We start from the raw sequence: 14154 nt of genomic DNA, 5'->3' as shown, positions 1-14154 counted from the left end.
GTTCTGAAGTCTTCACATCTCACTCACAATCAAGCCAGAAGAGTTCATCAAACCAACAATAAACATGTTTGGCTGCATTCCCCTCACCTTTGGTCGCCATGAAAGTGGTAATGGCAGACTTCGAGACATTCTGTTCTCTCATTGCACTTTTAGATTTAATAAGGCCAAAAAGCCTGAAGCAAAGACCCCCGAGCTGGAGCTGGAGTGTACTGACCTGCCCGTAACCATCATACCATCCGATATGATCCACAAGTCGAACCCAGACAGGATCGGAATATCGGACTTCCCAGGCGAGATTAGGAATCAAATATATCTCTATCTCAGCGAACCTCAAGACACGGAAGCGCTTCTCAAAGTAATTGGCGAAGAGCACATGTTAAATCCAGCTGCCAACATGCTTCTCTCGTGCCGTAAAGTCTACCACGAGTTTCGGCTTCTTGCAAGGCCTAATGTGCGCCTCAGACCAGCGTCAGACAACTTGAACGAATGTCAACGGCTCGACGTGAACTAAGTTCTTTGTGCTAACATTTTCTGTCATTTAGTATCTCTCCTCGTACAGCTTGCTCGAAAATCCACACACGTTAGCTATGAAAAACTGCCCTCTGCCGCTCTCCACCATCCGCACGCTGATCATTCAAGAACATTGGCAGGTCGTCAAGACGTTCTGGTCAAACAGCAATGCGTCCGTCTTGACCACGAATATCGATCTCTGCAACGTCGAGAACATCATCATCCAACTTTGTCTGTGTGGCGCTCGTAGCGACATTGCCATAGCATGGAAGGTGGCACACGCCATGATGTCCATTCTCGACAGTTCGACCTATCAGAGCCTCCAGAAGGTCACGCTGTATATCTGCGGCTGCAGACTATCTCGATACAGCCTCTCTGCAGCTTATAGATCTCAGCTGCTTAAACTTATAGTGAACATTTTCAATCAGGCAAGTCCACGCATCTTCCATGGTACCCTTCAATATGCACTCCCTACCCCTTTCTCGCAATTTCTGGCCACCGGAATCCAGGACTATAAAGGTGCGGTAACACTTCCCAATACTCCGAAAGCGACGTTAGAGAGGTCCAGCAGCGACTCCTTGAGGTCCATCACTCTTGATCTGCTCGACTCCATGCAAGCTTGTGGTACCGGATGCGTTTTCGACACTTCAAGCACCTACCAGCACCCGATGTATGATGCCTCCCGGACGATAAAGGATTGAGCCGTTGGGAGAAATATCTCTGGTGTTCACGAAGAGATGCAAACCTGGATCCAGATGTGGTGACGTATCAAACGTTGGAACAGGCGGGTGTAATTTCAGCCAACCTGCTTGGGACAAAATGGCAGGGGTAGAATTTATCGGTTATAGTTATTGGCAGTATTTGCGGCGTTTTTTTCACTTGACCCAATAAAAATTCCAAAGGTAGCATTACTTTACTTTACATTGAGAGCCCGTACACCGCGCTGGTTGCACCGCAAGGATTACATTGACCCTCATGTTTCTCACTCACAAGTTTTCACTTCATACGTCACCGTCTTGTTGCCTTGTCCCGCAATCTTCGGCATAAAGTCGATGTACACAAGTTCAGTCTTTTCTGGAGTCCACTCTCCATTCGTATCGCGGTAGAACACCATTTCGCCAGATCCGGCATCACGCACTTCCGCAGTCGTATGGGACAGAGCACCCTCAGTCGACCATTCGATGTTGTAACAAGTTGATTTCTTTGCTAGGAAAGGTTTGCTGCAGCGTTGGTTGCCGTCGCTATCAATGCATTTCTGGACAGCATAATCGAGGCACGAGCCCTTGGTAACAGAGTCAACTATGCAAGTAGTTAGTGACACAGAGGTCATCATTGTCTTTGTATCTGCTTCGGGAGGACTTACATGTAGTCACAGAACTCAAGAGGCCGAGACCTGCAGTGAGCGCGTATTGAGCTGATGGGAGATACATGATGTATTACGAGATTAGATCTGTTTTACACAACAAGCGGTTGATTCAAATTGAAGACGTTTGGGTCAGAAAATCACGACGTTACGAGGAAGGAAGGGAAAATGTAGCCTGCAGGTACCATCTACGATGAGGGAAGAGTGACGTACATACTCGGGGGCAAACTGTAGGTACATTACGTAATACGGCCGAAGTCAAAACGCTTCAAACATCGCAACCAGCTTGAGACTGGATGCTATAAGACTGTGACCCAGACCGGACGATACTTGCATTGGTCAGTATCTCATATATGGACTTCATTTCAGCATGCAACACAGTTTGAACATCGACGGTGGGGAGTAAGGAAGATGTGATTCCGCCGTAGCATAGAGCCGTCTATGCATCTGTAGCAAAATACTTCCAGATCAACTAAGCAGTCCGTCCCCTAATAAATTGTCTGGAAGCAACGAAGAGCTAAGCGTTATGTTAGTGGCACAGTAGAAGTAGGATGGTGCAGAGTCGCGATTAAGGTTATGATTTTCGATTGGACAGGTAATGTAACACAAAACGGGAAGCGCTTGGCAAAAAGTCCATTGTTTGAGAGCACCCCAACACCGACGACATTATCGAAAGACAATACAAAAGTCAATGAGAATGACGTAAGTCATTCATTCCCTGTAGACGCAGCTCGTCAGCCGTATAGTGTTCGATCATGCACTAAGAACAGTTATTCTCTGAAGGCTGCAGCGTGCTGAGAAGCGGAGGGAGGAGGGAGGAGATTTTATGAACTAGCTTGATGGTAAATGGCAAGGCGGGCAAGAGACGAGAAACAAAAGAAAAGCTACTTACAATAAGCTGAGGGTGAGGTCTCCACGAAGCGATGCCTTGAGTTCAATCTCAACGTCTAGATTCGCCTCGAGCTTGAGTTTCAGTCCGTCCGTGTCGTCAAGCTTGCTCTTGTATTTCTCCGTTGGCATGCGATATGGTTGATTCGGGTCCGTTCCTCGCATAGGGATTTCTCCTCTCATAGCTCTCGCCCTCGTCACCGGCCCGTCCATGCTCGTGCTGTCTGGTCCAATACGTTCGAACATGCCCATTTGCTGGAGCTCACCATTGGCGTCGGCCTCCTCAAGTGCTTCCAGCGACGCGGTCTTCATGTATTTGCCGCTCTCAATGGCTTCTTGGATTCTTTTACGGCGAGCTCGTCGGGAAGCACTTCGTGATCGGTTGGATTGCAGACCAGCTTCTCGCTTTGCTAGCTTCAGCGCATTTTCGTACTTTTGCTGCTGCATCGTGGTCCGGAATGAGAGCTTCTCATCTTGCTTGCCCTGCTGGACTTGTTTCCTGGCCATCTGCAACTCTGGCGTCCCTTCAAGCTCCGAGTCTGAATAATCGGCGTCGTCCGCCTGAGCATTCTGGTTCTTCTTTTCGGCCATCTTATGGATACTGTCGATGTCTTCAACAGCGAAAGGATATCAGATCGTAGTTGCTGAAGGACTGGAGGGAAAATTGTTGAGAACAGTGTAACAGCTGGTTACGATGAAAAGCGAAAAGAGGTATCAACGACTGAAGCAATGAAGTCACTGCAGACATGACACTCCTATCTCAGCCTGAACATGGTCCTCTTCGAAAACTTGGGAGCTTCGTCGTGTTATCCCTGTCACCACTGATGCAATCCAGCATTCAAAAGCTGGAAGAAACCCTGTCCCCCCGGCACGCATGCCTGTAGAACTAACGTCGCGGAATCTTCAGTTCTCGAATGACCGGGCCCTGGGTTCGAACCTGCCAACATACTACCACTTATTGCGTCATACGCTCATGCAGAGACGCATCAGCCTTCCCACAGTGGGTGCTGCTGAACGCTGTTCCTCTTTGCACGCGTTGCCAAGCAGAGGCTGAGAGGCTGGCAGGTCCCGCTTAAAACGCCAGTTTGGGTGATGATGCGCGCGCACTACGGAAATGACAGCGGGGGGCTGCCCACCCTATACTAAAATTGGCTGATGACATCGTGGGGCATGCAGGTGGCTAAAGACGTAGCACTTTTGGACACGCGGAGATGTCACGTAGAATGAGAAATTACGGCCAGAGTCAGGCAATCTCTATGCAATGATTTCCAAGCCACAGAAGTGAAAAAAAAGATTCTTGCATTTGTGGAACTATGGATACATTTGGATATCCTCGACTCCGTTGGGCACCTTCAAAAATTGACGCAACTAAACAAGAGCTTCCAAAGGGACCGAATGCTATGTGTCTAATTACTGGTTGAGTGTTAGCAGGAGTCTACTCCGGATGAAGATGGCGCGCAAACATACAGTAGACCGAGGGTAAGATCACCGTGGATCTTTGCTTTCAATTGGACTTCAATGTCAAGATTGAGCTCCAAACGTAGCCGCAGCTGTTCGCCTTTGCCGTCTTCTTCGTCTCCACCACCGCTCAGACCTTTGGTCAGCCCACCGACTGTGTTTCCGACCTGGCCAACGGTGTTGCCAACGGTATTTTGAACCATGTCGGTTGCTCCATTGACAAGTTCTCCGCCTGGCAGTCCCTCGGCTATACCGCCGAGCTGGCCGCCCTGCTTTTCTTGCGTCTTCTGCTTGCGTTGGCGGTTACGTCGTCCGCCGCCTGCAGCTGAGACATCGGATCGCGCAATTGATTCGGTATCACTATCGGCTGCCCCTCTACGTCCACGACCTCGAGATTGTCGTCGCTTGGAGACGGCACGCTCTGGCTCTGGCTCTGGGTCTTCGGCTCCTACTCCATCAGCTTCCTCTTCTGCTTCACCGTCGGGTTGAGGTGATGGCTCTGGAGTAGGTTCTTGCTGTGGCTGCTTCTTCCCCAACTTTTTTGGCGTGCGCTTCTCAGTTTTCTTGCCTGAAGCTTGGCCAGAGATAGAACCAGATCCAGTAGCAGTAGCGTCCAGATTGGCCTCACCTGAGCCGGCGGCGGTGCCTTTCACTTCCTCAGCATTTTCGGATGACATGTTGTGCTCTTATGCGCTTATTGAGTTTAGAAAAAAAAAGTAGAACGAGCTCTGTAGAATTCCGCTGGAGTTTTCTGGAAAGGAAAAAATGTAGATACCGTGGAGTGTAAGAAGCTCAAGGTCTTTCAAATGAAGTCAGGCTGAAAAAGAAGACATGATGCAGACTGACGCAACTTCTTCAATCACCGCAATATTGATAACGAGTGCCAGCTTCAAACCGGTTGTCATCCATGTGAGCACAACCCTGCAAGCAATGATGAAAGAGTGTCTTGATAATCCCTACTGAGAAGCGGCAGGGAGTGGGGACTGGGGCCAATGCAGAGCTGCGTGGCTTTTCGTTCCGCGTAGATCGGTCGATGGTACCTCAGCTTTTGCATGCAACAGTAAGCGAAAAGTTGGCGGCAACGTTGTCTGCGACTTACATCTACCTGGACGCATTGAGTCGAAGGGTCACATTGTATGGGGACCACTGCAGCCGCGTGCGAGTAAGCCGCATTTCTTATGACGTGGGATGCAAAACGTAGTAGTGATTCGGCTTCCCGCTTCAACCGTCATCGCGTGGCTGATACCGACCTCGCACAACGCAGAAGCGTTTCACTATTCATGGGGACAGAGCTTTGAGTCTGTAGCAACATTTTGCAATGAATGTTCTCGAGTTTGTCGTGAACATGTGCGAACAGAGCGAACCTCATTCGCGAGGTTTGGTCGAGCACGTGCTAGATCTAAAAAGGAAAAGACGGATTTAGCCGCGGATGATTTTCAGACTGCATCTTCGGCAACTTCGTTGAAATGTCTCGATTACACGAAATCTCGCAGCCAGCAGACTGTCTAACACGGAGGAGATGGCAGCTCCAACAGAAGCACAAGTGAAACAAAGAATCGTCGGGCATATGAACAAGGACCATCAAGATTCGGTAAGATCACCCGTTCTTTGCCGCGTAAGTTCAGATCCTAACCGCCGTCAGGTAATCCGCTATGCAGAGTATTACGGGAAAGCATCGCGATTTACGTCTCGCAATGCTGTTCTACAAGATGTCGCGTTGGATAAGCTTACCATTGTTACGGGCGGGAAGACCATCATCATTCCCCTTGATCCACCTATGCAGGGTCTAAAAGACGCCCGCGAACGACTTGTCGAAATGGATAAGCAAGCGCTCGCTGGCCTAAATCGAAGTCCAATCACTCTAAAGGAGTATAAGTTCCCGAAGGGGTTTCCCGTGCTCGTATTTGTCGCATGCCTGGGCACATACCTGTTGTATTCGAGGGAGCGGAATATGTTGCCTGGCTCATGGCTCCATGACATGGTGCTGAAACATATACCGAGCTTCACGTCGTTTGCCTTGAAGATGCGAAACTACATCATTTGGCCAATGCTGGTTATTCATATTACGGAGGCTTCCATCATGATGAACACTTTAAAGAAATATTCAGTCCCATTGTTCAGCCGAATTTGGTGGCTGTGGACTGTGTCCTGTTTTATAGAGGGCTACGACTCTTTCAGAAGGTATGTATAAATCTTTGGAAATGGCTCTGTCTGTTGGACTAATTGGATATAGGATTCGAGCTTACGAGAAGGAGAAGCTTGGGAAATCAGTGCAGCACTAGGATCTCGAGTTGCTCTTTATGGGGCCCTAAAGCATTTTTTATGAATAAAAATATAGAGCATTTTCCAGAGGAGTGCCAGTCCACGATCCTTGGCTCACCTACTGCTTACTGGAGGTTACTGGTGCACAGCACAAAGCCATCGAACTGAGAACTGTAAAGTCTTACCAACTCTGGTTATAGTGCCTCTGCAGTCTCATAACATAAACCAAGCTTACCACATTCGAGATTGGAAATGTGAAAAATCGCAATATTGTCGCAAACGCAGGAGCCTCAGCGGGTCTTTCCGAGTGCCTCTCTTAATCTCAATCTCAATCCGAATAATTGCCGTCACTATCCTCTAAAGCCTCACTAGCTTCAAGCATTTTGATAAGCTCCGTTCGAGTGGCTACAGTATCCAATCCCTGTCTTTCGTCGCCAAAATAGCTGTATTCTTCGTCTACTCTGCCTGTCAATTCAAGAACCATGGCTGTCCGTCCTGGAGACTCGAAACCGATTGTGCGTGTTGACGCGCAGTAAAGGACTTTGATAGCAGTAGGAGGCCCTTTGTGGCTCCATATACCCTCAAACCCTTGAGTATCTTGGAAATTGTCGACGACCTGTGAAAAAAGAGCATATATCGCGAGCATATCAATGTCATCTCGCGTCTCGAGAAATTCGATGCCGTCAAGGATTATGAAGATCTCAGAGAATGCATTTCGTATCTGGGTTATAAGCCTCCGAAAAGCTCTCTTATAAGCCTCTGAAGACTTTCTTTTCATTCCATTTAAAGTTGTTTTGTCTAGGCATGACAGGACGAGGCGTTGCATGTCTGACGACAGCCGTTCAATCTTGCTCCTAGCAAGCATTTGTCTTATCATAAATCCGAATATGGCGACGTCTGGATTGTATTCGTCTTCATCCCAATTTACGAGTCCACAAAAGACAGGAAGCACAAGAACAGACTCTTCCTGACTCATTCGCTCCGCAAACATTGCACAAACATACGTAAGTGGAGAGTATCGTTCCATCGTAGGTTGCCCTCCCTTCAACAGTATTGTGCTTGATTTAGTGGACCTTATCCACTCTCCAAAAGTCGAGCTTGCTAGGAACCACTGCGCCTGGGCTAGGAATCGACTGCATTGTGCTGTCCCTTGGCGAATAATCTTTTCGAATGCTCCAGGATGAATCATGTTAACTTTAAGACTTATTGTTTCATATAGCTGGTCCAGGGAATAGCCTTCGGTTGCGGATAATAGTGTCGTCGAGTATCTCTCGGGTAGATTTGGTTGTGTGGACAAATTTACGAATTCTCTCAAGCTGGACATGTTCGTGCAAATTGACTTAAAACACTCGTAAATGATTTCGTTGAACTGCTGAGTATCTATTGGGACATTTAGCATAAGTCACTCATAGAAAATCGTCGAGATACTCACATTTGCGTTGTTCCATGCATGTTTGCAAGAGTTCATCCATGCGCTGAGCTAAGTTGACAGCGGCCTCTTCACCGTTCTTAAGGCCTTGCTTCACCGAGCGATGCAAACACTGCTGTGTCACAGCCTCCAAATGCGCAGTTGCTTTCCGGAGGTCATTTATGCCATCGACGATGCTCTTGCCAAATTGTGAACCATGGAAAGCTGCCTGTCCGAATCGTTCTATCTTTGATCAATATCTGTAATTTACTTGCAAATCGTATTCGGTACGCTCTTACTCCACTTCTTCTCCCGGTACCATCTCACAACCTCCTTAAGGACAGATAAGATCCTCAGAAAAACCATCGTCACCGCTCCATTCACGTTCTTACCGTAAATGTCGATGTAATTTTGAGCATGGCTTGCGATATCTGGTAGTTCCGCAATGAGATCGAGAATAAGTTCTCGGATTTTTGTGTGGCTCTTCATTACCTGTTATCGATTAGAAACCACTGAGCACAATGGTTGATGGTTGACTAACTTCCACAACTAATTTAAGGCCTCCGCATAGTGTTTTGTATGCTCCGTCAGGGAGTAGTTCGAGCCAGGGCTGCACACGCTCGGCTTTGCCACTAATTTTTCGAAAGCAGTCCCTCATATGTGCCGTCATGGTATCTTTACTATAGTACTCGTCCTGTACTTTCTTCACTGTATCAATCACTGCCTGAAAATTTGCGTCCGCTACAATGAACTCCTTTTTTTCGCTTTGACTGAGATTATGAACCTCTTCAAGCCAATCCTTAGTATCGTCTTCAATCTGCTTCCAAAGTTGAACCTCTTCATTGCTTTTGAAGAATTCCTCAAGTTCTGGACTGTTCACTGCTCTTGAATCATGCACATAAGAGTCTCGTCTGCGATCATACCTGACTGCAAGCTTCTTTTCGGGGATGATCCTCTTCTCCATAAAATCTACCGTCAAGCGTTGCTTCAAAACATTTGGAATGAAATTTGACATTTTTGCTTTGGCACGACCCCGTTTTTCCAGTGATGTGTATTCAGATATGCGGATCAACAGTTCGGCAAAAAGTCAATATCTGACCCCATAAATTACAAGATATAGATTTCCGAGTTTCTCGAGAAGCTGCTAGTTCAATTAGAATTAAGTGAACTGAATGCACATCAAAAGTAGGGAACTGCATAATTCCAGAACTGTCAGTAGGCTGAGACTTGATTATGACTTTGTCCAGGGGTCACATGCGAATTCTAAATGCAAGTGTTCCCATTTGGTATATGGTTTGGAGCCAGCCGCTACATTTACCTTCTCGTGTTCCATGTTCATACTAGACAAGTAGCATTTTCCACCTCCTTGATGGCTCCCAAGGGTCACTATCAGTCGCTTAATATGCATGCGTGAACTCCCTTGAACGCGGTCACATTGAAGGCCCTATTGGGCGAAGTCGAGTTGTAGTACCGCCGGAATTGGTCATGAAGCAGGCTTACCTGGGGCGGAGATCCTGGCCACATACTTAGTCCGGCGATGCCTATGTTTGCCCGGGGCGCTGCAACTTTTGTTGTGGTTGCAATGTGAGCTCGCTTGCGTTTATTTCTGTCGAAGGATGGGACATAGAGTCGAAGGATATTCGTAATTGGAGTAATCTATCTTATCTCTGGTGCCGAAATAGTTCACATGATGCGGAGCACCCCTGAAAGTTGGCGTTCTGGTGATAGAGCGCGATCAGGCTAGGATTCGTCACAGAACTACGCTCAAATTTGGGCCCTTGATTGAATATAAAATTGCCCTCGCTTTTAGAATTCGACTTGCATACACTATTCCAATTGCTCGATCAGACTGGCAAGCTACAAAAGCCTAATATTTACAACAAGCAGTATCAGATTTTTACAGAGGCTAACAGCGAGTTAAGAGCATCGAAACTTCACCACGAGGCTCTGAGCTTATTAGTATGGCTGAAGATAATCTAAAAAACCTTGCGTTTGGATATGGAGACACCAATGCGAGGAGAAATGACGCTAGCGAAGAAGAGGAAGAGAAAGGTGAAGAAAAACTGAACAGTGTTCAATCTTCAGGAGCAAGATTTAATGGAGTTTCAAATCACGCGCTGGATAAAGGTATGTTAAAAAAGAGCGCTCAATTCTGGCTAGGAATACTAATAATAATAAAGAAAAAAACAGCGAGTCTGTACTGGACCCACTATTCCCAAATGATGCTGTTTTACAGCCTAAGAAAAACAATATCAAGTCAGAAAAAACGACGTCAGATTGGGATAACGATGACCTAACAGTAAAAGAAAAGAGGGGGAAGACGCAAAAGCGAGTCTTGAACACCCGGAAAAACCTTAGAGCGTTCAAAAAGTGCATCGAGCTATTAGAGGAACGAATCGCCGTAATGGAGGCGCGATGGTCTAACATGGACAAAAAACAAGCCGACCAAGAAAGTGATGAGATTGAAAGTGAAGAAAATTCAAGTAAAAGTGGTGATGCTGACGATAGATCCGATACAAATGCTCAGGGGAATAATAGCGCGTCTGGTACCAAATGCACATTCAAATGTGCACAAGCACGAGCAGAAGTTTTGCCACATCTGTGGAATACCTATATTGCATTAAAAGAGAGTGACTCAGAAGATACAAAGGCGGCAATTGACATCCTACTTAGTGCTCGTCAATCTAAAAAAGGCAGAACACGCCCGAGCTTAAGGAAATCTCAACGCACGCAGCAATCTCAAGTTGAATTAGTGAAAGGGGCCGTTCCCCTCAAAAGTGTGGTGGATAATACGAAAGGATGCCGGATGCCTAATCAAATTCGCATTAATTCGAAGGCTTTGGCAGCCGTGCTTCGGGCCATCATCGACCCGGATGGTGATAATTTGGAGGCTTATGGACCATTAATCATCCGTGCGCCGTACAAACCACTAATCCACTACGGACCAGACATTCGAAAACTTCTAGACGCGCTCAGAGTTGCAGAAGAACAATCTTCCGAGCATAATGGAGGTCCTGAAGGTGCTTTTGCTCACAGCACCGGTATTAGTCATGTATTCTCGGACGATGAAATCGCATGTACAACGCCAAGACTAGTAGAAGATGGAGAAGATCATTCTGGACACACGCAAGGGAATTCACGAGCAGATCTTCCAAGCTCCCAGAAAAGCGTTTATACAGAGGAAAACTTGAACAAGCCTATGGCCGAAGAATTGGCCAAAAAGACGAAGGAAGTCACCGCCGTTCACGAAAGCCCTTACCATCAAGTTCTTCGTAACATGGGATTCCCGCTTTCGAGCTTGGAATGTCCCAGCTGCACCGGGTCCGTACTGCCACATCTCCAATGCCTGGTTGAATTCATGGACATCTGGTTGGAGCCTATTGTGCAAAGATTGCGTAATCGCACTATAAAAAAGGTACGATTCGTTGATCTCTGGCATCTATATCAACCAGGTGATCTCGTGGTTGAGCGACGCCCAAAAGCAAAGACTTTTGCGGAGATGAGTCACCGTCTTTGCATGAAGGTACTTCGCACAACAGGCGGAAATTGGAGTAAATCGGGGCGAGCAGAATTTCCTGATGCCGACATTCAGGATGATGATGATGATGATGATGATGCAATTGAACACAACGATAGGAGTACTTTTTACATTGAGGCGTATTACGTCGACTACGATGGTAGTAAATTTGTACCTGCGACGAGGCTATTTCAAATCAACCCTTTCCACGGCGAACGCCCTATTCTTGATCTCGAGCTCACTCCTGCGGATCCTCATGAAAACAATGATTCGAATATCAGGAATATGACAGAGCGGGGCGCTTTATTTGCTTCCTACGTACCAAAAACTAAGCACATGCTCTGTAAAGGCTTTGATCTAGAAACGCAAGATGAGATTGATGGCCCCGTCATGGTGGATATATCGGAGTACTACCGGTACGCTGCATCTGAGAAGATCTTTCCACCAAATTTTGTTCGACCTGAAAGATACTTGTGTCCAGCCGCCGAAATTGACGATATCGACATGTGCCCATGCGGTGCTATTCAGTGCGAGATGGAGCATCGAAGCGCGTACAGAAGTATATACGACGAACCTCATTTGATTAGTGGCAAAGCTCTGGCCGACCAGTTTTTGGATGATCTCAGGATGGAAGAGTATATGAAAACTCAAACTCTATTTAAATCCAGGCCCAGTCAAGATAACGAGCAGGACGCACTACATCCGTCTGAGTATGTTATTTGCCACTATCGAGCTTTCGTGTACGTGCTTAGGTCGCGCAAGTGGGGTGAGTCCAAATTTCACCAGATTGACTTATCATTGCTAAATTCTTGCAGCTCAAGTGTATGTTGGTGACCTGAATGAGACAAAAGAGGCAGTGACTGGGTCACCTTTCGAAAAACTGGTGCTTCCAGATAACCATAGGCATCTTATTCTGTCTCAAGTCGAGCAGCATTTCCGTCAACGCAGTTTCTCGGGAAAACACCGTCAAGACGACCTGGATTTCGTTCAAGGAAAGGGCAAAGGTCTCATTATTTTGCTCCACGGTTGGTAATATCCAATACTTTTCTGTCAAGTGCTGAAAGCATGTAGGGCCTCCCGGAGTCGGAAAGACCTCGACTGCAGAGACCATTGCCCATTCCTTCAATCGACCACTTCTACCTATCACATGCGGAGATCTTGGTAGTAAAGCTTCTGAAGTCGAAAAGAACTTACAACTTCATTTTAAGCTAGCTGGTCAATGGGGGTGTGTGATGCTACTCGATGAAGCAGACGTGTTTCTCTCGCAGCGTGACCGTGATGACTATCAACGCAACAGCATCGTATCTGTATTCCTCCGCATGCTCGAGTACTATACCGGTCTCCTCTTCCTAACATCTAATCGCGTTGGCACATTTGACGAGGCTTTCAAGTCTCGTATCCATATTATACTTTACTGTGAGTTGTTAAACTTGGTAAACCTTTTGCGGCGTTGTGTTAAACCATCGCAGACGAGCCATTCGATAAAGAAACTACGCTTAAAGTATGGAAGAGTTTCATCGCACATGCAGTATCGCAGATGAAACTCCGGGAAGATATCAAATTCCGAATTGATAAAAACGAAATCCTTGAATTTGCACTTCAGCACTTTAGGAAGGATAAAAATGCGCGCTGGAACGGGCGACAGATTCGAAATGCATTCCAGAGCGCGTTAGCCATGGCCGAATATGACGCGCTCCATCCAGATTCGTCCTCCTCCACTGACACAGAGTCATCTCATGAAGAGACGCATGAGAACCGGGATAAAGCAAAGATACAACAAAAAATATTGGAGGTCAGACTTGGGAGGAAGCAGTTCGAGGTCATCGCCCAGACGATGGCGAGTTTCGACAAGTACGTGCGGGAAACGATAGGCATGACATTCGAGCAGAAAGCTTTCGTGGAAAAACTGCGCAGTGACCCAGATATCTTAATGCGAATAAGGGACTCAGACTATCTCAACCCTTTAGCTCGGATGGATAGGCTGAACAGGTCAATGAAAAGTGAGATTGAACGTCGCCATAATGATGGAAAAAAGGGAGCGGCGACGGATAGTGAAGAGGAGCCAGTATGCCGTAAAAGCAAGAATCGAAAAGTGAAAGAAAGCTCTGATTTAGAAGATGATGGTATATTGGCAACGAACAGCGGAAAAAGAAGACCGAAAAAGCAAAAGGAGGAGCACAGTGGGGATAGTTCTATGGACAGCGAAGATGAAAAGAAACAGTCGACAAAGAGCATGTCAAAGAAAACCAAATGTAAGTTTCAGTGTTCAGACCGTCGAAAAGCGGCCATCAAAGTACTAACATTTCGACCTTAGCCTCGAAACCCTAGCCTCCCTTGAGAAGGATGACTACAACAAAAGTGCACAGAGCTAGCTTAAGTTCAACGTGATCAGCTGACCTCTAAGCAATCTGCCATAGTAATCCTACACAATTTACTATAATATTCTCTGAGGAATGTTGAGAGCAAGCACGCTATGAAATTGTGGATAGCAAGCTCACATAGCTGGTGCATGTTGATCGGCGTGCGTAGAATATCTAGTATGAAGGCTGGGTTCACATAGTAGTAACCCTCCCGCACCTGGTGCATATGTCGTTATCCTCATAATCTTCCTTACCATACTTAACCGAACTAAATATTGCCACTGCGAGGACCCAAAAGAATATTCACAGTTCAAAGATAATTTGGACTGTTGTATAGGACAAGGAATACAAATATTGTGCTTTTGTTCAGCCATAATTCAGGATCATT

At 46.6% G+C, this 14154-nt stretch overlaps 7 protein-coding genes across 9 annotated transcripts; 3 read left to right on the top strand and 4 right to left on the bottom strand.

The window, feature by feature from the left end:
* Positions 1 to 64: 64 nt before the first annotated feature.
* Positions 65 to 1211, top strand: PV09_02901 (uncharacterized protein; the record flags this gene model as incomplete). Its single annotated transcript, XM_016356022.1, has 2 exons — positions 65 to 451; positions 543 to 1211. The coding sequence occupies 2 exons, from the start codon at positions 65 to 67 to the stop codon at positions 1209 to 1211; spliced, it is 1056 nt and encodes a 351-aa protein (XP_016216328.1).
* A 103-nt stretch (positions 1212 to 1314) lies between these two features.
* On the bottom strand, positions 1315 to 2047 carry PV09_02900 (uncharacterized protein). Its single transcript, XM_016356021.1, has 2 exons — positions 1874 to 2047; positions 1315 to 1809 (listed from the first exon to the last, which is right to left on the bottom strand). Exons 1-2 carry the CDS (start codon positions 1938 to 1940, stop codon positions 1493 to 1495), a joined length of 384 nt encoding a protein of 127 aa, XP_016216327.1. The 5' UTR covers positions 1941 to 2047; the 3' UTR covers positions 1315 to 1492.
* Positions 2048 to 2075: 28 nt separating this feature from the next.
* Positions 2076 to 3627, bottom strand: PV09_02899. 2 transcript variants are annotated; one of them, XM_016356019.1, is made up of 2 exons: positions 2766 to 3627; positions 2076 to 2704 (listed from the first exon to the last, which is right to left on the bottom strand). In XM_016356019.1, the coding sequence occupies exons 1-2, from the start codon at positions 3350 to 3352 to the stop codon at positions 2698 to 2700; spliced, it is 594 nt and encodes a 197-aa protein (XP_016216325.1). In that variant the 5' UTR covers positions 3353 to 3627; the 3' UTR covers positions 2076 to 2697. The 2 variants fall into 2 exon arrangements, with proteins under 2 accessions (XP_016216325.1, XP_016216326.1); XM_016356020.1 differs by having other exon boundaries at positions 2076 to 2633.
* Positions 3628 to 4043: 416 nt separating this feature from the next.
* On the bottom strand, positions 4044 to 5550 carry PV09_02898. 2 transcript variants are annotated; one of them, XM_016356018.1, is made up of 4 exons: positions 5319 to 5550; positions 4848 to 5264; positions 4229 to 4658; positions 4044 to 4174 (listed from the first exon to the last, which is right to left on the bottom strand). In XM_016356018.1, exons 2-4 carry the CDS (start codon positions 4894 to 4896, stop codon positions 4168 to 4170), a joined length of 486 nt encoding a protein of 161 aa, XP_016216324.1. In that variant the 5' UTR covers positions 4897 to 5264; positions 5319 to 5550; the 3' UTR covers positions 4044 to 4167. The 2 variants fall into 2 exon arrangements, with proteins under 2 accessions (XP_016216324.1, XP_016216323.1); XM_016356017.1 differs by having other exon boundaries at positions 4229 to 5264.
* On the top strand, positions 5532 to 6818 carry PV09_02897 (uncharacterized protein). Its single transcript, XM_016356016.1, has 3 exons — positions 5532 to 5810; positions 5862 to 6400; positions 6453 to 6818. Exons 1-3 carry the CDS (start codon positions 5739 to 5741, stop codon positions 6499 to 6501), a joined length of 660 nt encoding a protein of 219 aa, XP_016216322.1. The 5' UTR covers positions 5532 to 5738; the 3' UTR covers positions 6502 to 6818.
* Positions 6526 to 8904, bottom strand: PV09_02896 (uncharacterized protein; the record flags this gene model as incomplete). Its single annotated transcript, XM_016356015.1, has 4 exons — positions 6526 to 7861; positions 7914 to 8132; positions 8189 to 8381; positions 8431 to 8904. The coding sequence occupies 4 exons, from the start codon at positions 8902 to 8904 to the stop codon at positions 6810 to 6812; spliced, it is 1938 nt and encodes a 645-aa protein (XP_016216321.1). The 3' UTR covers positions 6526 to 6809.
* A 946-nt stretch (positions 8905 to 9850) lies between these two features.
* PV09_02895 (uncharacterized protein) lies at positions 9851 to 13778 on the top strand (the record flags this gene model as incomplete). Its single annotated transcript, XM_016356014.1, has 6 exons — positions 9851 to 10016; positions 10070 to 12172; positions 12222 to 12431; positions 12478 to 12822; positions 12876 to 13658; positions 13735 to 13778. The coding sequence occupies 6 exons, from the start codon at positions 9851 to 9853 to the stop codon at positions 13776 to 13778; spliced, it is 3651 nt and encodes a 1216-aa protein (XP_016216320.1).
* Between the last annotated feature and the right edge of the window lie 376 nt (positions 13779 to 14154).

This window comes from Verruconis gallopava (assembly GCF_000836295.1).
Source record: "Verruconis gallopava strain CBS 43764 unplaced genomic scaffold supercont1.7, whole genome shotgun sequence".
NCBI lineage: Eukaryota > Fungi > Ascomycota > Dothideomycetes > Venturiales > Sympoventuriaceae > Verruconis > Verruconis gallopava.
This window is presented reverse-complemented; position numbering and strand designations above follow the sequence as displayed.

Excerpts from the sequence above, each read along its gene's own strand:
- PV09_02899 (XM_016356019.1), bottom strand. The coding sequence starts at position 3,352 with ATGGCCGAAAAGAAGAACCAGAATGCTCAGGCGGACGACGCCGATTAT.
- PV09_02898 (XM_016356017.1), bottom strand. The coding sequence starts at position 4,896 with ATGTCATCCGAAAATGCTGAGGAAGTGAAAGGCACCGCCGCCGGCTCA.
- PV09_02900 (XM_016356021.1), bottom strand. The coding sequence starts at position 1,940 with ATGTATCTCCCATCAGCTCAATACGCGCTCACTGCAGGTCTCGGCCTC. Across the intron at positions 1,810-1,873 it reads CTTGAGTTCTGTGACTACAT|TTGACTCTGTTACCAAGGGC; the intron begins GTAAGTCCTCCC and ends CTACTTGCATAG.
- PV09_02897 (XM_016356016.1), top strand. The coding sequence starts at position 5,739 with ATGGCAGCTCCAACAGAAGCACAAGTGAAACAAAGAATCGTCGGGCAT. Across the intron at positions 5,811-5,861 it reads ACAAGGACCATCAAGATTCG|GTAATCCGCTATGCAGAGTA; the intron begins GTAAGATCACCC and ends AACCGCCGTCAG. Across the intron at positions 6,401-6,452 it reads GGCTACGACTCTTTCAGAAG|GATTCGAGCTTACGAGAAGG; the intron begins GTATGTATAAAT and ends AATTGGATATAG.